Source organism: Crassostrea angulata, chromosome 3 (assembly GCF_025612915.1).
Source record: "Crassostrea angulata isolate pt1a10 chromosome 3, ASM2561291v2, whole genome shotgun sequence".
NCBI lineage: Eukaryota > Metazoa > Mollusca > Bivalvia > Ostreida > Ostreidae > Magallana > Magallana angulata.
This window is the reverse complement of record NC_069113.1, coordinates 42,925,138-42,950,840: the sequence shown is the minus strand read 5'-3', so window position 1 is coordinate 42,950,840 and position 25,703 is coordinate 42,925,138. Positions and strand designations below refer to the sequence as shown.

Here is a 25,703-nt window from a genome sequence, read left to right as displayed (position 1 = left end):
TCACGCATGTGTTGAAATACCAAAGGTGTAAGCAGATACTCTGGTGCAGGCATTTTGTAGTTTATTTGCAAAATGCCTTAATTTATAAGTATATATCTTTCGCGAGCAGCTTTTCTTTTAAAGGGGGGGGGGGGGGCTATACATAAGTCACGTTATGAAAAAATTTTAAAACGCCCCATTTCAAAGTTTTCGCCGATCAATTTCTCTTCAATATTCAGGAAAAAGAAAAGATATATTCTTCACAAATACTCAATTCTTAGCGAACATTGGGAACATTTGATTGGCTGAATACATATAACTGGGTTAGGTTCTAAATTAATTTAATATAAGAGAGTTAAACCTGACTGTAAAATCGACAAGAAGGTACATTTTAAGTTACAAAACTAAAGAACTATAAATGCATGTCTACTCAGGTATATTTTGGGTATATCATAATTTAAATAAGTTTACCACATCTTCATAATTTGTAATCTGTTGGTTTTAATGTCAAGTTTTACATAAAGGGGGTTGTAGTGGACGCCTATGTAATACATTCGAAATGTTGTTCGAGCTCTGCCGAAAGATCCAATGGGCTGTGAATGCCTTTTATTGGGGATTCTGATTATTTTAACTCACTTGTGTTGTTAACTTTTGTTTTAGCTGTTCTTGACCATGCAGTTTCATCGAATTGCAATCTCCTTTTTCGCATATGATAAAAGGGGTTATATGTCTGACTGTTCGTCTTACATCCTAATAAGATCGTCTCAAACTTTATCATTTCATTGCAGAAATGATCTGCTTGTGAAGTATGTATACCTTTTGCATCATATTTATTCTACGTCTATTCAAAGTAAGTAAAATATATGTTTGAAATCATAGTTATCTATTCGACTATTTATCGAATTCATCATCTTAATAATTTAAGAATGTTTCAAAAGCGAATCAGGTATCATCCAAATGTTCCTGTACCAAAAAAAATTACAATGTTTTACATACTTAAATAACACTGATAATGGCTATCTGCCATGCATTTTATCGAGTTTGACAAAATGAAAGATTGTCATTTGGAAACATAAAATATCTTATTTTTCTAAAAAAAAAAAAGAAATTTCAATCGATGAAAAGTAAATATCTGATGTACATGTATTGTTATTTGTTTTGTTTCACATTTGTTTCTTAACAATCACATCCATCATTTTAATATATTTTTAGCTTAAATGGCCTTTGTTTTGTAATTTATATTACAACAATGCAAATATCATGTTTTCAATCAACAAACGGTGTTCATCCCGTTTTTCATCAATTTAGTATATTTTAGAATTCCGTATATTATTTTATTATTTGTTTATGTTTTCCATTAGTTATTTAAAGAAACAAATGTAACGTTTTCATAAACATCAACTTGCATGGATATCGAGCTTATATTCTCCAAACAAACACTTAGTTTTAAAAAAAATCATTTATCTGACTATTTATTGAGTAATACAAAAAAATCACTCGTGCAATCGTTATATTTTAACTCCTTGACTCCTTTGTGTACACCATTGCTATTTCAGATTCTAGTTTATTTTTCTTTCGACCTTTCTTTATTCGAAATCCGCTGTGTTCAGCATACCAGGCTTTATCTAATGTTTGTAGAAGATCCATTCCACGAGTCTCCGGTAGATACAATGTTAGGATCGAGACGATAAAACACACACTGGCGAATATAGTCCCAGGAGCCCAAGGGATATATAAAGCCTAATGGTAAAAATATGAATTAAAACAATTTTTAATTAAAGCTATACACACTATAATTTGCGTCAATTCTGAATAACGGTGAAAATGTATATTTGATAACATAAAGTAAAACCTGTCTATCATGTGATATCAACAGCTAAATTTAGTCTTATATTCATACAAAAATTGGTGAAGGGTCAACATCTTCATAATTGTAATAGTATCACAAAGGAAAGGATAGTTTTAGTAAAGCATAAATTTGTCCGAAGTACGAGTACAAACAAAAAGAATACTTCCTTTTTTTCAAAAATGACACAGACCTATGTGTTCAAATAAACAACTGTTAAGCCTATTAAAAATCAAGTCGGATAGCAAATTAGGCAAACAATAACGGCCACCTGATTCCCGCGGACATGCGCAATGAGATCGGCTTCGCTCTTCTTTCATTAATATTCATGAAAAGGTACATTTTCCCAGCAGGAAAATAGTTAAAAATCCATATCTTTGTAACGAGAAGGAATTCACCGAATAAAGGTAACTTTTATAAGTAGACAAACACGCGTATTCACTGTCATTCAAACTTTATACAACTTATAGCGTGTATAGCTTTAAATAATTTCTCAAACGAAAAAATATATATTTCAAAGATAAAATTTAACGCAGATGCCCCTTGAATTTATGTAATAGGAATTAACAACTTATATGCTTGAAAGGAGATCGTAGATTTAGAAAAGTAATGACTTCCTATTCATACTGTTGTTTAAAATGAGTTTTACTAAGAGTTTTGGTATTGTTTATATTCAGATGTGAATTTGAAAAAGCGAACACCCTGTTCTATAGGAAGCTGCACTAAACCACAATTATTTTAAAGAAATAAAGCTTAAACTCTTCACATTTACAGCAACCAATATACTTGAAAAATATCGTCAAAGAAAAAAATACATGTCATTAGTCCTTATCTTTATTTTTACTTGGTGCTTGTTTAGTCTGTTACCATAAACAATAAACGAGTTTACCAGTAGTCCAGCAAATGGAGATATTATGGCACCAATTCTGGAGAATGTTGAGCACACCCCAATTCCGACATTTCTTTAATAGAAAAACACAATCTGTAGGATAATATATTCATTAAGGATAACATCAGTGAGTTTGTTTTCATTTGTTTTTTTTTACCTTAGATTTGTGGGATAAAGTTCTTGTGTAAATAAAAGCAATACACTAAACGATCCGGTAACCGACATTTTCCCTGCAAACGTTGCTATTTTTGAGAGCATTTTAAGAGTCTCATTTCTTCCTGTTAAGAAAAGAAATAACAAAGTTATTAACATTTTCAATGAAAACAGATGGGTCATCAATTTTAATTTTACCTGAAAAGTAATTCAACAGAGTCGCAAGTGCCAATGATGACCCTGTGAAGGTATGGAAAAATATTGTAGCGGTTCGCCTTCCAAACCTGCAAGAAAATAGAAAAACATAAAACATGATTAAGAAAATAAAAATTAAAGGTTTTTCTACCCTTGATGTTTTGATGGGTTTTTTGTAATTTTTGTTAAAATTTTAAAATTAATATGAAAACAAACAGAACGTAAATATTGATATGCTGCAAATATTTTGTTCATTCTGTAGGAGCTAACTCAGGTACACCACCGTGTAGAATCACACACAAGGTGGCTGTGATCGTTGTTACACGGGGGCCATGATTTTCAAGCTGTGAAAGTAGGTCACCGAGTATTCAAAGACTTATTATGTTAAATTAAAATTGATTTTGATTACATAACTTATCGCACGTAAGACAGTGATCATTTATAAACTACTTCTAGTAACATGGGAGTTGAGATATCTTTGGAAAAGCCCAAACACTTCGACAATATGCAGGTGGGGTATCTTAAAGTATATCCATATATATTAGAACGATCTGATGGATAATTTGTTGACAACCTAGCCTCCTTTATACAACATATTATGCAAAAAATTAGCAGTAGGTATAAACTGTATACGGAACAAAAATCAACAATAAAAAAAAGTTAAAAACAAAATAAATAAGGATACATCAGTTTCAGTTTGGGTTATTTTTTTAAAAGGTTTAAGAAAAAATACAAAAAAAATGGATACAACATATCGAAAAAGAAAATGTTATATTCCTTCGAAAATAACCAATTTATTAGAAGAAACAAAGTATCTGCAAGACGTTTGGTTAATTTTGTTCAATATGAGACAAAATTTGTGAAGTAGGAGGCAAATTTGAATTCTCATCAAGATAATAAAAAGGAATATTTATACAGGGTTACATTTTGCCCAGTGTGTTTTTATACCTTCTTCATTTAGATACTTTACTCAATCAAAAACTATTTCAAAACTAGTAGACTAATTGTTCTCGAACAATTAGAGGTCTTTCCACCTCATTATTCTTTATGTTTTGTTGCAAAATGATTAATAAAACATTTTCTCTGCGTAACTTTATAAAAAAAACTTAAATATGGGAATTTTTTTTGGTTTGACCTTGACTTTTGACCTCTATATCACATTGACTGGTAAAGGTCAACATTTAGTTTAAAGAGGTTTGACCCTACGGTGTAAGGTTCAAAAGTTGTAAGTGTTTTTAACAAACTTAGAAACTTTCAGGGGCGATAACTGCTAAAAGGGGTACTCAGGCCCTTTCGGTTTGATAAACTCAAGAACCCTTTAAGAGCACTGAACACTTAAGTAAAAGTTTTCAAGTCCCTACCTCTAACGGTTTAGGAGAAACAGCGATAAGATTTTTGTACAAAAGGGGCAATAACTCTTCAATTGTTTCAAGGTAGGGACTGAAGAGTTATATTTTGAAATGTCTCAAGAAGTCCTACTACATCCCTGAAAAGTTTTCTGTACCATCCTAAACAAAAGAGATCTAAAAACTCATTAATAAACAGATTTTTCAAATGACCTTGGCTTTTGACCTTTATGTCATTTTGTTCGGCCAAGGTAGACGCTTCCATCCCAAGTGGGACGAGGTTTCCATGACAAATAATAAAAAAGTTGAAAGTGATGTTATAGAAATTTAAATACTTTTAGGGGCAATGACTACTAAAAGGGGGCCTCTGATCCTTTTGGGATGAATATATTGAAGAACACTCTAAGTGTACTGAAGACATTGGTAAAAGTTTCAAGTCTCTATCGCTTATGGTTTCAGAGGAGTAGCGATAACATGCTTTTAGTACACAAGGGCAATAGATTTATAAGTTCTGGGAGTTTTCAAGCAAAGGGTCATTTGGTACTATAACTTTTGATGGTCAATAACATGAAGAAAAAAAAATTTCAATATCTCTAGAAATAAAAAAGCTGTCCCTGGAAAAAAAGAGAAAAAAAAATAAAAAACATAATACAAAAGGTCTTTCACCTGAAAGGTGCAATCGCAACTTCTCGGGCCTTTCCGGCAAGCTCCGAAAAACACCTCGAAAGTATTACCTAGGCGTCCATGACAACCCCCCTTTTTGCAAAACTTGAAATAAATAGAACACGTTTTACGATCTGTTGAGATGTGAGCTATACTTCATTAAAGTAAACGATATACACTAAAATATAACACAGAAGCGACATACAAGACTGTCTAGCCGATACTTATTTTAATGGGAAGCGACTCCATTTTGTATAAAATTCTAACATCCGGTGATGTTAATACATTCGAGGTGTTTTTCCGAGCTTGCCGGAAAGGCCCGAGAAGTTGCGATTGCTGAAAGGTGGAAAGACCTAATGATTTGATTTCGCCCTTTGACAACAAAACCAAAAGTAAACGGTGACAAATACTTCGCTGTATACAGTATTTTTTGCTGTTTTTTACGTTATTCTTGTTTTAAGCTATGCTGCGTACGATATAAACAGTTAAAGAAAACAAGTGTAAACGTAACTTGCCTTTTAAGCATGAAGAATTCTAATGCTAAAGATATGTATTCCACACAAGCCATGAAGAAAAAATTAAGAAAACGATTCCCTGCTAGAGATGTGGCGGTCAGTGTCAGGCCAAAGTAGGTCAGCGAATTAGCTATCCTAAAAATAACCAAATTTTTAATTTTAACACTTTCCTCCAAATATAAATTTGCATACCTTTTTTTTCTTCACTGCATGGTAAAAAATGACAAGGAATAAGAAAAAGTAAGTACTAAATCAAACTCGTATGCCATGAGTTAGGAAATGTATACGCAACATTACACCATTTAACAATTTATAAAGGGTCAACTGTCATTACCCAAAAATTATAAAAATATTGATTACGTGATTAGTAAAAAATGAAATACTGTGGAATCTTCAGAATTTGTAGTGGCTCGAACTTTATGTATTTGTGGGTAGCCCTTACCCATGAAATTACATAATCAACGAAAACTAATTATAAAAGACATGGTTTTCCTACTAAAACTGAAAACCAACGCATCCACGAAGGAACATCTTTATGAACAAGCTAAATAACACACAATCCACGAAATTTGGCATCCACGAAAGTAAATAATTCCACAGTATTGTAATTATTTTCTTAACAACCCAACTATCTTAGCTTATTTTTGAATTTTCGTGATTTTTTAGAGAGTACTTGATTATTCAAATATATTAAATACCGGTATACCATGTAAAACACATAAGAATCGTTATACGCAAAACAGATTTGGTCCGTAGGATAGTCAGTATGGAGTATTTCTCTACAGTGATGGATTTGTTAACATTTTCCAAAAGAGATTCCTCCAGATCAGGTTTTTCTGTACTGGAAAATTTTATTTTTCTTGTGACATTTTTCTTCAATTCTCCATAATTTAATTTGTTCCACTTTGCTACTTTGTGTAATATTCTATCGACTTCTTTTGTTTTTCCGTTGACGCTCAGCCATCTTAATGATTCGTCTTGAACCCTGAAAATAACAATAATATTAATCATTTTAAAACATAACTTCTGGAAAGGAAAATAAAAATAATGATGTTATCGATTGTCTTGCCTGATGAATTTAACTGAAAATGTTAAGTTATTCACTAGTCTGTCATAAAAGCTGTAAATTTGTGGATCTGCTCGATATACTAAATGAGTTAGAGTGCACATTCCCATTATTTCGCCTACACCCTTGTTCAAAAGGAAAATACCTGTTACTAAAATATATACAATTCCTTGTCACAATACCTAGGTACTAATTTTTAATGGTGTTTGTAATCACTGATTTGTCATAAATTCAGGAAACCTGCGTCGAGAAATGGGCGTATAGAACTGCGTGTATATAGACAGTAGATTTTCTGCACCGAGATAACATATGGAAATTAGTAGAATGAATATGAGTGTAAATACAAAATATTCTTTTTGAAAATATCAGTTAATATTCGATGTGCTCTTACTCTGAATTTAACAAGAGAATTTGAAGAATAAAAAATCCAGCAGATTGTGCAAAAAAAAACAAATACGACGGCATCCTAACATCAAGACATGTCTTAAACATATTAGAACTCCTAACATCCAGACATGGCTTAAACTTATTAGAACCATGGGTTCTAATAAGTTTAAGACATGTCTGGATGTCAGGATGCCATCGTTTTTTGGCACTTGGATACTTGTGAGTTTTTTTTAAATCGCTATTCTTCTCATGTGTTCAAGTGAAAAAAAACAAATTTGCTTTTTAATGAAATCATTCAGCGACTGCAAATATATATATATATATATATATATATATATATATATATATATATATATATATATATATATATATATATATATATATATATATATATATATATATATATATTGTTGCATTAGAAAAGTCAGAAATTGAAATATTTTTTTTTAATTTTTAGTACAAATGCCACGTTCAACCAAAAGTAATCCAATGTTAACATGTACTACAATACCTGTAGAACATAATTTTAATATGGCATATTTGGTTTCAAGTAGTTCAAATAGTCAGTATTTAACTTTTGATTGCATTTCAAGTATTTTCTTGTATATCCCTAACAAAACCTAAAAATTTAAACGATGTGGTATAAGATAGTAAAGACTCTGTTGACTTGACACTCGTGTGATTTGCGTTTCTTTGAATACATTTTAACTAAATATTGTATAACTTTGACATGTTCCATGCTGCAATAGGTTTTTTTTTAAGGCTTAATATTGTGGAAAGGCGCTATACCTCTTTGGTAAAGAACTACTTTACAACTTTTACCACCCACCCCAACCCCCACACGCAAAAAAGTGAAAATACATTTTAATAACAACACCACCCACCCCAACCCCCACAAGCAAAAAAGTGAAAATACATTTTAATATCCTTATTGTTATGATTTTTTAACTCGACAGTTAATATTTCAATCACAGTTAGTTAAAATACATATTCGAAAGAAAAACTAGAATTATTGTAAGCAAGCTCACAAATTATACCCATTGCTAATAAAAAACAAATATAACTCGACGCTCATTGCGTGCATAAAGTAGACTAAAGGGATACTTGTTTTATTTTATCCTTTCTTATCACTTCATTAAATTCCATTTAACCCTCTCTAAGAATTTCAAAAGACATATAATTATACTTAAATTATACTTTAAAAACCGCTTTTATTGCGATTTGTGAAAAATAAAATTTGAAATAAGGAAAATATACCATTTCAAATATAAAATCATAAATATTAACACAATTAAAGTTGAAACTTAACAGGGACTGAACCCAGGATCGCCTGGCCATACTCTACTCCATTACTCTAACAACTGAGCTACGCAGCTCTCGCTTCAGGACTTTAAAGCCCAAAATGTTGGGAATGTGAGGATTGATTTTAAAACAAATTTAATATTCTGAAGATTTAAAAACGTCTCTGTGAAATGGAAACAAAAAATTTTCAAGTCATAAAATTGAAAAATTTAGATATTTTTTTTCCTTTTCATGACGACCAAAAGTGACTGCGAACGTTCGAATATGTGAAGGGCACTGCGGTTGAAACTCTTTACCACTCCTGAAAATCTAAAAGTTCCATCTTTGATAGTTTTGAAAAAAAAAGGGAAACAAGCAAATATAAAAAATCTTAAATATCGCAAGACCGGAGGTGATGACCAAAAAAATGAGGTGTAATTTTCTTACAAAATTTGCAATGAGTAAGATCTGAAAATTTTATTTAAATAGACTGAAACGTTTTTGAGAAAGCATGAGAGAAAAAAACAATTTTAATCATAGTGAAAAAGAAACAAAGCAATAACAATGAGGTCTTCCATTTTCAACGGAAGACCTTAATAACTCAAGTATTTCTCTGTTAAAAAGTAATGTATGCACATATAATCAAAAAGTGACCTTGAACTTGCAGAAATGACCAGAGCTCAAGTTCATATTCACAGGTCACAAGCAATCTTTAAGTCACACTTAAGCTTCTTATCATTTCCCATTACAGGATATGGCCAAGTCAGGAATTGTGCATTTTTTAAACAACGACATAAAACTAGAACAACTGATTCGGCCAAGTTCATGACACATCCCCACATATATTAAAAAAGATATACAATATAGCTATACTTATAAATTAAGACATTCTGTGAATAAACTACAAAATGTCTTTAACAGAGTAACTGCTTACACCTTTGATATTTCAACACGTGAGATTATGTCCGTAAGGTATAATTAAATTTTAACTGATAGGTTATTATTGTAAAATTTATAAAAACCTTCTTCGTTTTCGATAAACAAGACCAAAATAGCAAAAATGAGAGTAAAGTGGTGGACACGCTTTTGCCGATCAAAGTCAGAGGTAGTTTTATTCAAAATATGTACTTGCAATGAAATAATATTGAATTATTACGTAAAGAGTGAATACATTTACTGTGAGCCTATTTAGAGAATACATAGAAGTTCAGATTTGACAAATGTTGAATAAATAAAATAAGTCAATTCTTTTCTTCAGTAAGCGATTTTAGTTTTGATACTCATTCGTTTGCGAAGCACGACCTCTGATGAGAAAATTGGATAAAACTTTCCAGAATGGGGTAACCAAGAACGCGGATTGACTAATTGACGAAAAGTGTAGGACTAGTTCATCATGCATCCAGGGCGATTTTAGTATTGATGGAAATTTCCAGAACGGGGTGCTAGAAACGGGTTGACTAATTGATATCATAGCAGAAAGTGTTAGGCGAGTTAACCATAGGCAAATACTTTGGATCTGACAATCTAAAATTTTAAAAGTTTAAAATATGCAAATTAATATGCATAACCTAGCGTGTTTCATACATTTTCATACCACGAAAGATCAGTTATAAACCTTGGACAATAATTTGTAAACATTAAAGAACAGATTAAATAGAGGAAGTGTTCTACGTCTATATGGATATATGATGTATGCATTAAACGGGAAAGTTTAATTTCGATGCCCCCCCCCCCTTCCAGATTGTTTTTCAAAACAGTCATTTATCTGAAATTCTTATATGGGACAGTAATAAAAGTTATATTGAAAATTTGCCTAAAGAACCAAATTTAGAGAGAGATACACTAATACCCATTCACTGGATTGAAATGAGAACAATTAAAAAAGTTTTTTTCTTTTTCAGTCAGCTGCAACAAACAAATTAAGGCAACGTACACATGTATATATTATTCATTCCAGTTTAGAATTTTCATCCCTGTCCTCTCCTCTAAATCTCCAATAGAGTTGATTTTAAAAAAATAATTAACAATAAGTTAAGAAAAATTTCGGACTAAGTATGAACAAAAATGAACCAAAAAATATGGTTCAACGTACATGTAATAAGCATTATATTATATTAATGTGAAACGTCCCTATTCCCGCACTTGCGCGGGGTATCATCTAGTAGATATATAAAAGATATAAGAAGTTTTTTTTTTCCTTCCAGTGACTTTGAACTTGCTTAAATGACCTTGGGTTAAAATCATGACACACTATAGGCTAATCAGCATTTTTTGTTCCAAGTAAGAAAAGAGATGCACCGAAGACGAATTATGAACTTTATTTTCAAGTTACCTTTAACTTGCCAATATAACCTAGGGTAAAAATTACGACATACTTTCAGGTAATCTTACTTCCAAATTCTCTCCAAAAGAAATATATGGACTGGACACAAATTTTGCTCTTTTTATATCCTTGAATTTGCCAAAATGACCTTTTCTCAAACTAACGAAACACTCTCAGGTAATCTTAGTAAGAACTCCATAAGAAAGATATGGATGGACAAGATTGCACAGACAGACGGACAAAGTTATTCCTTTATACCCTCCCCCTTTCAATTTGCGGGGGATAAATTTAAATATTTGAATTTGAATAGATTTAACAAAATGTCAATGGGCCATATTGCTCACAAGAACTATTTTGTATCCTTATCTGTAATTTTAATGAAAGAAAAGGTGAGTAGAAGTGTGTTCAGTAGAGCGGGTCTCGCAAGCGCTCGCCAAAATTCCCATTACCTGCAAAACAAATTTTGGCGAGCACTCGCTCTTTTGAACACGCCTCAGGCTTAAACACATCACGTTCCCACATCTATTTCATCTAAAGAAAAACATTCTTAATCTAAAAGGCCTTACGTTTTCAAAAAAGAATGGAATGGGTATTTTCTAGTCATTCACATTACATGTATATATATACAAATGTCTTGATACTATACATTGTGTCATTGTGTAGATGGCCAATTGTATTCAGCGCGTCGGCGCGCTCGCGCAACAGATTTTGTTTATAAAATCAGTTATCGATTAATTTTATTTTTATCGGGCACGTTGTTTTACTCTTCTAGAATGATTGGCTACATGTATTTCTTCGTGACCAAAGCTCGTGGTTATTAATTTCTCATTCATTAATAAGACTTCTTACTCCTGTGATGGTAGACAATGCAAAAAGTAATAAATAATCCTGATATCAATGAGTTGGATTTAAATGAGGCACTTATCAATAGAAATATAGAGAACATTAAGTTTATAAGAATAAAGAAATGATCAATAAAGGAGGGAAAGAAATTGACCGTTTTAATATTGTGAATTTTGTTTCAAGTTAGTTTGATGTTTATAATACAGCTAGAGTTTGACCCGTGCGTGCACGGGTTGACATTTTATATGATATCGGACATTTACGAAACAGATACACCGACGCACTGTATTCCATTTACATAATAAAGCTTTAAGCCTACAATAATACTATTAATTTCACTACACTCTGCTAAGTTAAAATAATATAACTGTGTCTCGGGACAGGCCTATACCACAGTTAAAATGCCTCCCATATACCCGTAATGTAGCAAAAAAATGCAGAATCGCACCGAAACGATTTTGGAGAAAATTAATGAAGCTGCATTGAAAATAACACTCAAATTAGTCATAATTAACCATTTTGAGGCCGTAAATACCTTTCCTCTATAAATATAATTCATATTAATGAATAATTCAACATTTTCTCCAGCAACGGTTTTCACTCGCTTCGAGTTAACATTCGGAACTATCGGGATTTTTCATATTAAATGCACTGAGTTAGAGTTATCTCCCGTATTTCCTTTGATGAACAGAATATACATTATATATATGGCAAATTCTCAATGAAAATTTACACGTATTTGTAATATCGTTTCTGAGTTTATCCATGCAAATGTGATATCGGGAAACAATTACATGTACTAAAGAGCCTCCCGTGATTTAGCATGAATGTAATGCGCATGCGCAAGATTTTAAAATCCAAAAAAATCTACATGATTTTCGGCTTTTTTAAAGGAATTTTCGTTGATTATTAATTAGCAAAATTATCATATTATTAAAATAAGTATTTTGTTAGGCATATGATATGTGTGACTGTCTTAAACCATTATCCGAGTTGAGAAATCGTACCCTGGGTAAGTATTCATTTATCATGTAATGGGTTAAAGGCTTTGGAGATGGAAACATAATCCTATTTGGTCAGTTACCTGTGACATATATACATGTATAGTAGTACCTTGCATTATAAATATTTTTGATTAGGCAAGAAGTTCTCACTTGGTAAATAACAATAATCGGAAATAGGTGCTTGGGAAAATGAAGTTATAAAAATGTCTGTACAAATCTTGTCATAAACTTTGATAATATTAGTGACAGTATGGATAAATCTCGCAGCAAATTAATAACTTAGCTATCATGACATGTAAATTTACAAACTTGACGGCTCCATACCCCGGTTTGTTTAGGCCTGTTGGGCTATTGGCTAAGCAAGTCCAATTTCCAGATGATTGTATTGCACTGATATAAAAATAAATACGGACAGTATGCGTTTGTGAAGCTCTGCTAGCCCACACTGTATGGCATTTTGGCCCAGATTAGTGTTACAAGAGTAGACTAGACTGTAGTATCAATGTGATTTAAAAATTAAAAATTTACGTGATGTTCACAGGGAATAAAAATTAAAGCTCTAACCACTTGTGCCCCTGTGCCGGGGTCTAACCGTTCAAAGTAGCAAAAAGTAAAACAGAACACAATCCAAGGTGAAATCATGAATTACAAATGAAACACAAAGAACATTGGTTGGAGGAACTAAAGAATAAATGTAGGATATATGAAAGTTCTAGCGCCAACCGTAAAAGCTTTGGTTTAAACTGAATCAAAACTGTTTGACAAAGTACTGTAAATTCCTTACAGTAAAGTACTTATATTCGCGATTCTGCTGTTTTGTGTCAAATCGCGAGAATATAAAATCACGATCACCAATTTTTTGTTAACATTTCCTAAAGTTCAAAACTGTCCAAAAAATAATGGCGAGATTTAAAATTTTGCAAGGGTTGCTTCTCGCGATTTTACGCCAAAATTAGTTCCCCGCGTTTAATTAGGAATCTACAGTAATTATTGTCGGGCTCGACATCTCTGGACATGAATGTAAGCGTTAATGCTTTAAAATAAAGAACAAGAGGCTAATAGGCCTTAACGGTCACCTGAGTAGCATATAACCCATATACAAACTTGTTGGGGAGTATCGTGCATTTAATTAGGTTTCATTCTGGAGTAGAAAAATCATAAATTTGTAATGACAACCACCTCCCTGCCTGAAATATTTCAAAAAGAACAATGAAACCAATAATTTTGGCGAAAAACTGCTAGGTTAGCCGCTAGGTCTAAAGACTGATTACATCGTAATTTGTTAATTTTAAGCGAAAATATACATAAAAATTCATTTTCACTTAAAGGAAGAATAAAATATCACTACAGAAATAGATTTCATGTTTGATACAAACAAAAAACTAAGGTGACCATCTTGAATTCGATGCTTAGCATAAAATATTTAGGCTACGAATATCTACGTAGCGGCTAGGCTAGCTTACCGTTCAACTACGTAGCCCTACGTAGCAGCTACGATCTCGAACGCAGCCCAGGTCTACAAAATCATGAATTTAGTTTTCTTTTCAGGTGTGTGGGAGTAAAGAAGATAATTTTTAAACATTATATGCATTAACACCTATACATTTATTTGGGACCTGTCCTCGAATCAAAAGAATATATGCCTTAGCACTATATTGCCCCTTCCCCCATGTCCTGAATCCCCTGACCCAGGGGGCATGGATTTCACAAGTAAGGTAGAGGAGTTAGTGACATCATTACCATGTATTCAGTTTTTAGCCCACATGTGTGGGAGTGAAAAAGATTTTTTTATGATTTAATACATTTTTACTATATGGCCATATTGGCCCCACCCTAGAGCCTGAACCCCTAAAACATGGGTCATGAATTTCAAAATTTTGGTAGAGGGCTTCATGGACATTATAACCATGTATTCAGTTTTTAACAAATATATATGGGAGTAGAGAAGAAGATTTTCTAAGACACAGGGCGAAAAACCATCTTTAAGCAAGTCCTTAAAGGTGGCTTAAAGGTGACTTAAAGGAGCTTAAAGGCTATACAACCTTTAAGCCGCCTTTAAGTCACCTTTAAGCAAGTGCGTATAGGTCCTTAATGTCCAAACTTCTTTAAGCTACCTTTAAGCCACCTTTAAGCCACCTTTAAGCATCTTTAAGTGGCATTTACGCTCTCTTTACACTGCCTTTACACTGTCTTTAAGTGGCCTTTAAGTCAATATTGATCAAGCTGAACAATAAAAACATATATTAAATGCAAAAGCTCTTTTATAGAGATGGGAGGGGGTCATCCGAGTGATAATATAATTTCCAAGGAAGGGGGGGGGGTCCAGGCGGTTTTAATCGTCGCTCCATTAAACACAGATCGCTATCATCAGCACCGCTCCGATGGACACAGATTGCCGTTATAAAATTCTTTATATTTTTTGGGGGGTTTCAAAATTATTGTAGGGGTGAGCGCAGTCTCTGTATCTTAATATGTGCATAAAACTAATTAAAGTATGTTTGTTTCCTATTATAAATTAATCGGTGAAAAAACTCTCTCTCTCTCTCTCTCTCTCTCTCTCTCTCTCTCTCTCTCTCTGTTCATCTGGTTACTAACCAAAATAAAGATAATGAACCAAAAATGCATGATTTAATTTGTTAATCGGTTTAAGGTTTGTATTTTTTTTTTCAATTTTCATTATTTCTAACTCTAGATCTGCTAGATACATGTTAAAGATGAAAAGACTCTCAACTGCCTTTGTTATATCGGGCAGGATATTACTGCTTTGTTTGTCTAGACATAGTTTTGTTCGTTTGTGTATATCTAATTAGAGTCTATTATTTGTCCAACTTAAGAAAACCCCTGGAACTAACACAGAATATACAAGATATACACAACAGTTGTGTCGTGTGCCCAGGTGCATGTTTGTGTATATCTAATTAAAGTCTATTGTTTGTCCAACTTAAGAAAACCCCTGGAACTAACACAGAATATACAAGATATACACAACAGGTGTGTCGTGTGCCCAGGTGCACGTCAGGGTTTCTAAAGGCGTTGAATCTTAGTATGTACGAGTATACGATAAGTCTAGTGAATAAAAGTTAATTTACATTTGTAATTCATTTTCAAAGTATTATTTCCTAGCTCTGGGTTTCAAATATGTTACGTCTACAAATTAACGATACATGTATGTAAGAGTAAAATCTTGAGGCTAATTAATTAATGTACCGGTGATCATAAATAGGGGTTGATTATTTAAATATATGTATAAGGGTAAATATGTCAAATATACCCGGCCTGGCACATCATACAATTGTATGTACAAGTCATTTGCAATTGCCACATGCAGTAAATACTTCACCGGTAATTGGTAATTTATAGAATTGATAGTTTAAAAATCATGTACATACAATTACATGTAAATATTTAAACATATTAGAACGGCGCCGCGATCATGAAAACCGGGAAATTGCGGGAAATTGAACAAATACCCTAATAGTATCAATGCATTTAATAAAAGAAATGATTTCATTTTCTTTCTTACATTTTTATAGCTATAAATTAGATGAATTACGTATATCTACTCTGTTTAAATTTATTAACTAAGAAAGCCTACTATAGTGAACCTAACGGTTTCCATTTAGGTATAATATATTTTTGTTCACTGAAGACCAAGTTCCGTATTTCATTCTAAATACATGCATGCATGTAATTTATAAATTAGATATAATTGATTGTTACAAACTGAATGGTTTGTCAAAATCTTTTCAAGTAAACACATTCAATACAGTGATTCAATATCCACTGATATATAGGATATTAAAACGCTTATAAACATGTAAGTTGCCGTGGCGCAGAGGATGTGTGGTGATGCTAGTAAACTAAGGGTCCCGGGTTCAATTCTCACCGTGGCCGCTTTTTTGTTTTTTTTTGTGTTTTTTTTTTCATTTTTCTTTCTAGAACAAAAACCGTTTTAATACCTTTTCTTTCATAAAGTGAATACATTTTGTTGGAAATTTAGCACAATATTGAATTAAATTTTTTTTAATGGCTTAAAGGTGGCTTAAAGGTAGCTTAAAGGTGGCTTAAAGGTGGCTTAAAGAAGTTTGGACATTAAGGACCTATAAGTTGTCCTTAAAGGTGGCTTAAAGGTGGCTTAAAGATAGTCTTTAAGCTGCCTTTAAGCCATCTTTACGCTTTCTTTAAGCCACCTTTAAGCAATACATATAGCTTAAAGGTAGCTTAAAGATCGTCTTTAAGCTACCTTTAAACACCTTTAAGCTATCTTTAAGGAGGACTTAAAGATGGTCATTCATCCTGTGAAGATTTATTACATTTTTACTATACGGCCATATTGGCCCCACCCTAGAGCCTGAATCCCTAAGCAATGGGCCATGAATTTCACAATTTTGAATTGGTAGATGGTTTTATGGAAATCATAATCCATCATTAAGTTTTTAACAAATATATATGGGAGTAGAAAAGAAGATTTTCTTAAGATTTAATACATTTTAATTAAATGGGCATTTTGGCCCCACCCTAGAGCCTGAACCCCTGTCACATGAATTTTAAAATTTTGGTAGAGGGCTTCACAGACATTATAACCATGCAACCAGTTTTTTCCTCACATGTATTGGAGTAGAGAAGATCTTTGAAAATTTGTTCTTTTTTGCAAATTTGGCCCCACCTGTGGTGCCCCGTGGATGGTAGAGCCATGAATTTCACAATTTAGATTCCTCTCACCATAGAGATGCCTCACACCAAAAATGGTAACCAAAATTTGAGTGTCATTTGTTTAGTTAAAAGCTAGTTACAGAGTTTATAATTCTTCGCTATGTTAACAAAGCTTTTGTTTACATTTTGAATGTTGAAGTGAAAATTCCAAATTTAGACCTCAACTGAATGTGTTTACCGTTAGGAAGTGTTTATTTATGCTTAAAATAAATAAGAAAATAGACAAATCAGCTTCAAAAATATTTTTTACTGGTATATTGAACCTATGTTAACAAAAACAGGGCACGAACCTTGACGAAGAATTGCATGCACTGTATCTTGCTTAAAACTCATCGACTGGCACCCAAATTTTATTTGATTATAAGAAATGCATTTTTAAAGCATTGTAAATAATGAAAACAGAAAAATAAAATTTTAGCAAAATCGTGACCATACCCCTTTAAGAAGAAGTTAAAAATGTAAAATTGTTAACGCACGACGGACGGCGCACGACGACGGACAAAAACGGATAGCAATAAGTCACCTGAGCTTACTTAGGTGACCTAAAAATCGAATTAAGTCATTTGAGTGTTTTTCTATGGGAAGGTTTTACTTGGAACAAAAGATATGAGATGGGCGCGCCAACGCGCTGAATACAATCAGCCGAGTAGATATTAGCATTAAAGCCTATTATTTTAGGTTTTGATAATAATACCTATCGACATGTTAAAAATTTTAGGTAGTGGTTTAAGAGAAGTTGCAAGGACAAAAAAATTTGACTTGTTTACTGAAGACGAGTCAAAAACATTATACGTCAGCAACTTGTTGCATATGGTCAAAATGTTAACATATCATGTTTGGTTAGATCTTGCGAGGTGTTTTTTTTTCTTCAGAAAAGGTGGTTATTGTCAAAATAGTACGAATAGACAGACGGACATCAGGTCATCAGAATAGCTCACCTTGGCTTAAAACCTTAAAATTAATTTTTATCTTTAAAAACATGCAACTGTTATTTTATAATTTATTTTGTTAAAATATATCGAATTTTTTTCCTTCGATACTGTAAATATTTTACACTAGTCGTAAATGTAATTATTAACTATACTTGCCAATACTGAATTAAACTTAGAAGTGAAAAACAACTTAAAGTAATCTGCAAGTATCTCCAAGAGTAATCTCGAAGCAGGTATGCTAAGGCTGACAAGATGACTAAGCCTGTTGTCCAGAAAAAAGACCCAATGAGCTCATATATGTAGCGGGTCTTTTGTGGGAAAAGTTCTATTCCAAATACTGAACTGGACATCATCATTCCCTAAAATTAAAACAAATCAATTTCAGAAGTAACACTTATTCACTTAGTGTCTAACAATCAATTTAACTTAAGCAATTATTAAAATCAAGATACCTGTTGAAAAACGCCTAACATGAATTTTATCAAAGCCAGTGTCGTATAATTTGGAGCAAAACCGACACCAAATCCAAAGATGAAGGTCAAAAGGTTGGACCAAAGATGTACAATTTTCCTGCCCATTCTATCACTAAGAGAAGAGGCGCAAGTTGCCCCCACCATCTGACCAGCCATAACCAGGGTCTGAAGGAGTTCCGCCAGACTGGATTTATCACATATCAGATCAAACTGCAAGAGGACAAAAATGGTCCTATGTTTAGTTATTTTACCCGAAAACTGCCCTTTCTGATCAAGGGCTTAGATTATTTCTTTTTCTCAAAGAATGAAAAAACATATAAATTTTTGTTCGAGAAAACATTTTTTTTTTACTCGAACTTTAATGATGTTAATGAATTACTGCAAATAGACGCAGACGTGAAATATATAAGTTTTATATCGTGCTTAAGTGTTTCTTATTCGACGTGTTCATGTAATTGTGGTTCTAAGTATACATTATTAAGTCATTCTTGTCATATGAGAAACCGATAAATGCAATATTAGATTCTTTGGTGGTATATCTTCAGTGTGTTCTCGGCTGTACCGCAACATCTTTGTCACATTTAACAGTGATTAATGCATTATGCCTTAATATTGTTTCTAGTATTGTCTTACTCTATTTATGTCCCCGGGGCAAATATTGGTTCTCCGTTCGTCTTTCCAACATATCATCCGTCCGTCCTTCTGTCATTACGTCTTTTCCGATCATTATCTCAACAAACGTTGCACATAATAAACTGAAATTCGTAGGTGGTTGTATCATATGAATAAACAGGTTGAGTTTGAATATGGTTCCGTTCCGATCCAATAAATTTTGACAAAGTTGTGCCTTTTGGACTTTGAAAAAAATTAAAAATTCTCAGTTTTGAAGGGATGAATATATAAAGGTGATGGAGTGTTTTCTTAGATGAAACTGTTTATAAAATATCTATACTTACCTGCACCGAACATTCAGCAATATATAACGAGTTATCTTCCCTTAACCCCGACATCCGAGTACCCCAGTTTATAATAGGGTACACTTAAACGTAGGGAGGTAGGTAAGGATTTGCAGGTAATTATAGATATCTTGTAAACAGGGGATTTGTTTACGAAAATTCTCAGTCTATTTCATTATCTATACTTAACTGCATCGAACATTTAGCAACTTACAGAATTCGTTGCTTAAGAAGGCGGGAATAGAGCAAATAAAATTCTAGTAGCATGTGCTCTAACTTCTACCAAGTTTAGCCCTGTTGATACTCTTGTACATATTTTTAAGGCAAACAATCCATCTATCCTATAGCTACTGGCCTATTAAAATTCTTTTGATGTCACTTGATCATTTTGATTTCTTTGTTTTCTTTCTGCACGTCTTTAGACATCAGCATGGGCAGAGTAACAGATCATTGGAGTCTGTTGCAAATCTATCAAATTTGGGAATAAAAATTGGATTCCATGCCTTACCCAGTCGTTGAGTTACGGCCAAGGACTGTAAATTAGGAAGAAGTCTAATACCAGCACTTTCTTTTCTATACTTGATTCCCTGATAGACAAGGCATGTATTTCACTTGCTCGTGTAGCAGATACCAAAGCAACCAGAAATACAGATCCATTTGGCCCAAATGGGTAGTTTGTCCAAGCCCAGAACACAGAGGGTAGGTTCCAAACAGGTAACAAGGTTTAAATGGAACGATTAGAATGGAAATTCCCTTCATCTTGAACTTAGATAAAAATGGAAAATTCTAAGTTTCCGCTCTTTCATTTTTTTAAGTGATGTATATGTTAAGTTGATATTTCATAAAAGATTAATTTTATTAGAAAATACAGGTCAAGTTTGAACTTGGTTCCAATACGATGATTTTTATTAGAGTAATACCTCTTAATCTTGAAATGAGTAATTTTCAAGGATTTAAAACGTATTCTGCTTTCAATCAAACAATTGTTATACTTAAAATTTGGCATTTGAAATTTTAGTAACCTGCAGGGGCATTTGCGACGTTACGACACATTTAGTTTCCAACTTAAATGTTGCGTTTCATTAAAATAATAAAGTTAATAGTTTAACTTGTCTCCTTTCTTTAATTTAATAAATGATAAACTTTTCTTCCCAATAATTTTCATGAACGACGGTTTCTTTATTCATTTTTTATAAAAGATTTGACTCTTACAGGTAACAGATTGTATTCAACCTAACAAAATAAATATTTTACTTTGTAAACGATTATATGTCGTTATTACTCAAACAAACCTTAGTATTGTTAATGAGTTTAAAAAGATGACGTTTATAAAATGTATCAATATTAGCTGAATTGAATCGCGTTCATTTTGGACGCTGCAATCATGGATATTATATCAAATGGTAATGGAAATTTCAAATTTTAAAAAAATATTAAAAGACACAGTAGTTCTGTTTTTATCCACTACATCAATAGCAGTATGTCTTGTCTAACGAATATCCATTTTCATTTTATCACCTTTAGTGTACTACCGTGAAGGTCATTTCTGTCACTGTGTAATATTTTAATTTGACTGAATTTTGTCAGGGTTTACGAATTAAAAACTAATTAAAATTATTTTTTCAGTTGATCAGTCAAAAAAAAATTTACATTTACCTCAGTAACAATAGTACTCTCTTTATCCAACACATATTTATATCCATGTGTACAGCCCTGGACGGACTTGAGCTCTAATCCATTGGTGTCGTTGTGGTATAATTTGATTTGGCAATTTTCGTGGATGACATAATTAGACTCATTGTACAGCGAATGATTAACATTGGCAGATGGTGCACACTCGAATCTTGGTCTGAACGCTTGAATAATTAAAAAAAAAATTAAAAAAAAATATATGCAAGTACAGCTAAAATAATTGTTTAGTCAAAGCCTGGGATAAAAAAGAATGATCAAACGAAAGACGAAAATGGACACATAAACAAGACCTACTGATAGAAAAATACATTAATGTAATTTTTTATTTATTACATAGTTTGTTTAAGTATACTGGTTGAAAATTATATGACATCGATAATAAACGAGACACAAGGAATATCTATACTACTATATTAAAATAATAGACCCGAATTTTTGGTCTTTAATACCGATAAATCGGAAGAATACTGTCTTTTGTTTTATATATTTCAAACATCATTGGTACTTGAAGATTACCAATTTGTTTTTTTATTTTTTCTCAGTTAAGCTTCGCTAATCAATAATCAACGAAAATTACTCAAAAAATCCCAGAAATCATCCGGATTTTTTGGATTTTACTTGCGCAATACATTCACCTAACGGGATCTTTAGTTTATGTTTCCACAACATCATATCTGCACGAATAAACTCAGAAATGATAATACAATTACGGGTTAAATTTTCAAGTAATATATAATAATGATTTCTTATGACAGAAAGTATAAAATAACAAATATACATTTCAACTAAGTACATGTACTTACTTTTGTTATCGTGATGACAAAAAAAATTTGATTACATGCAAAAAATTCACATTATATTTCTTAGAAGAGTGAAGATAGAATATGTTTTATCGTAAAAATGAATTATGTCCTACGGACCAAGTTTTACGATAGAATGCGTTCCGTGTAATGTCTCTGTAGCAAATAAAATATGTTTACGTTGGTGAAAAAGTGTTGAATTCTTCCATTATATGGATAAAACTTTTAGACGAAAGGTATTTAGTTTCAAAAAGGTCTAATATGATGAATTTGACTTTTTTTCAAGGCAACTTCATAAGCTTTCTCCAAAATCGTTCCGGAGAGATTTTGCGATTCTCTGCTACATTACGGGTATATGGGTGGCATTCTAACTGGGGTGAGGGCCTTTCCCGAGACACAGTTAGATTATTCAAACTAAGGAAAGTGAAATTAATAGCATTATTGTATGCTTATAGCTTTGTTATGCAAATGTCAATAATACGGTGTGTCGATGTACCCATTTCGTAAATGTCTGATATGTAATGTCAACCTGTGCACGCACGGGTCAAAGTCTAGTGTAATATATAACAAAATAGAAATGTTCCAAATGGAATATTTTTAAATTGAGTTTATAAAAATTAAGAATACATAAGGTTTTCAGAAAAGACAGGTGTAAAGGTTTTACAAGATTTTTATGATGAAAATTGTAATTTTTCAGGTATTGATGAATTTAAATGTAAAAAGAATTTCAATGATATATTTAAGGCAATACAATAGTGTAAAACAGCAATTTTTAAAGTTTTTCAAAATGTCTAATATTGACAGAACTTTAGTTGAAAGAAACCCTAATCTATGTATACCATTTTTTTTCAAAGTTATATCCCATGAAAAGTGCACAAAAATTATTTGCAATTTTTGAATGAAAATGCGGTTGTTCCAATTGCTGTAACCAGGGATGGGGTCAGTTACAATAGAAAGTAATTAATTTACAATTACTTGCTTAAATCCTTCAATTAAATTACCATTACCATTACAAGAGTTTTCAAATGTAATTGATTAAATTACAATAACTTTGCAGATGTAATTAATTAAATTACAAATTACATTTTCATCAAAATTTACTAAAACCATGTTGTACCGGTAGCCACAACATATAATCATTGATGGAGGTATGTCTATAATGTGAACAAAATCTCGTCATAATCAAAATACTTGCACTCTTTTAGAATTTGCTAACTACTCTGATAGGTAACAATTTTTGGAAAGAAAAAAATACATATGTGGCTTTAATGTTTATTTCAAAACGCAGGTAGTCACAATATGGAGGTGTCCTATACATGTACCACCTTGATATTCAATAAACATTAAAAGTAATATCCCCTAACCTACACCTATCATGTTAACTAAAGTATTACTTGCATGCAAAACTTTTTCTGAAAATTTTCTCTTTTGCATTTATATCCACTATTTTTTCTTTATAAATACAATGCAAAAATACAGGGTAATATCAGGTATAGGGCAGACTATGATTGTTATCAAAACACAATTAACACCTGTTGTTTTATACCTTATTATCAAATGTTTGCAATAAGGGAACACACACTGTGGACATGTTTGGCATCAAAAACTTAAAACCCATTTGAAGCCATGCATTTTAACTCTATGTATTTTATGCTATCAATTACAAAACATTGACTTGATAGTTTATATAATTTAGATAACACTGATTTTGTTTGTAAATTAACAGTTATTTTTGTTCAATTAATTTAATGATAATTGACACACTAATTGTTCCAATAAGAATAATAATAAGTTTTTTTTATTTTTTAGAAAATAGATCAAGCAAATCATCAAATACATATACTTAATTTAATATGGGAAAACTAATGATTAAATATTGAATCACTGAAGAAATTCATTTTGAATAATATTTAGTATAATGCCTATGATAATAGTTCAATGATTTTCACTACTCTTCCTAACTTGTCCTTGTACCATCGATAGTGTGGGGAACAATGGGTAGTAAACAGTTTCATATTTATATGTACATCAGTGTGTAATTTAAAGTAATTGAAAAGTATTTGGAATTACATGCCTATTTTAAAGTAATTAATTAAATTACCGTAACATGTAAATAAAAATTTGGCCAGTTTAATTACATCAAAATTTGTAATTAATTACACTCCATTACCATTACAAATTACCATTTCCCCATCCCTGGCTGTAACCAAATGAAAAACAAATATAACTGATTACAATGTTAAAGATCTTACTGCATATGACATTTTTAAGATTTGTTTTAAAACTACCAAAATTTCTTCTGTAGAATGGCTTCAAGTTGGCTACTACCTTAAAAAACCAACATCAAAACTACTGACAGATGTGGGGTCTGTAAAATACTGTTGAAACGATAATATATGTTTTTATTTCTTGTGAGAAAATACATACCCTGTGCAGTGAATTTAGTTTATATACTGTGGTTTCATCAATATTCGTTGAATACCAATTTTCGTGGATTTCGTTATTAAGTTGATCCACGAAATTAAATGTTCATTGAAGTTCAATTTCAACTAACATTTTGTATAGATAGGATCATTGGCCACGAAATTATGTATCCTTGAAATTGTGGTTTTCAGAAAATCCACGAAAATTGATACCCACGAAAATTAATGAAACCACAGTATTGACAGAAAGACCTCTGAAAGAGTTGGATTTTATGTCTAATATTATACTTGGTCAACTTCCATTGTCGTTTCATAACAAAGTCATTAATTTTATAATTCTTTATATGACACAATATATATATTGTTGTCTTATGTAAAACTAGACTTGGACCCGTGCGTACACGGGTTGACATTGCATATTATATCGGACATTTACGATATAGATACATCAACACACCGTATTGTTGACATTTACATAACCAAGCTTTCAGCATACAATAATGCTATTAATTTCACTGTACTCTGCTTATTTGAATAATCTAACTGTTTTTCGGGACAGGCCTTCACCACAGTTAAAATGCTTCCCATATACCCGTAATATGACAAAAATTGCAGAATCGCTCCGAAACGATTTTTGACAAAATTAATGAAGCTGCATTGAAAATAACAGTTGAATTATTCATAAAAAACATTTTGAGGCTGTAAATATCTTTCATCTAAAAATTTTCTTTCATAGTAATGAAGAATTCAACATTTTTCACCAACGTTTTTACTAGCTATCTCCCGTATTTCCTTTAATGAACAGAATATATGACAAATTTTCAATGAAAATTTACATGTATTTGTATTATCGTTTCTGGGTTTATCCATGCAAATGTGTATTGTGGAAACATATTAACTACAGAGCCTCCCGTGATTTAGCGTGAATTTAATGCGTATGCGCAAGATTGTAAAATCCAGATGATTTCCGGATTTTTCGTTGATTATTAATTAGCGAAGCTCGGTTGTGAAAAAATAAAAACAAATTGGTAATCTTCAAGTGCCAATGATGTTTAAAATGTATTAAACAAAAGACAATACTCTTCCGACTTCTCGGTATTAAAGCCCAAAAACTCGAGTCTATTATTTTTAATAAGTAGTATAGATAAGATCCCATGCTTGATTGGCTTCATTTGTCATTTTAAACTTAAATACAATATTGAAAGATATGCTGCAATACAAACT

At 32.0% G+C, this 25,703-nt stretch overlaps 1 protein-coding gene across 1 annotated transcript in view; it reads right to left on the bottom strand.

Annotated features, from left to right (window-relative positions):
* Nucleotides 1-1,206: 1,206 nt before the first annotated feature.
* LOC128178317 (solute carrier family 22 member 16-like) overlaps nt 1,207-25,703 on the bottom strand; it is a 30,974-nt gene continuing 6,477 nt past the window's right edge. The window contains exons 4-13 of the mRNA XM_052845429.1: nt 21,221-21,420; nt 18,588-18,818; nt 18,474-18,494; nt 11,095-11,165; nt 6,293-6,574; nt 5,587-5,721; nt 3,066-3,151; nt 2,872-2,992; nt 2,715-2,787; nt 1,207-1,719 (exon numbers count right to left, since the gene is read on the bottom strand). Coding sequence (XP_052701389.1) covers nt 1,495-1,719; nt 2,715-2,787; nt 2,872-2,992; nt 3,066-3,151; nt 5,587-5,721; nt 6,293-6,574; nt 11,095-11,165; nt 18,474-18,494; nt 18,588-18,818; nt 21,221-21,420 — 1,445 coding nt within the window. The 3' untranslated portion in view covers nt 1,207-1,494. The remainder of the gene's footprint in view (nt 1,720-2,714; nt 2,788-2,871; nt 2,993-3,065; nt 3,152-5,586; nt 5,722-6,292; nt 6,575-11,094; nt 11,166-18,473; nt 18,495-18,587; nt 18,819-21,220; nt 21,421-25,703) is intronic.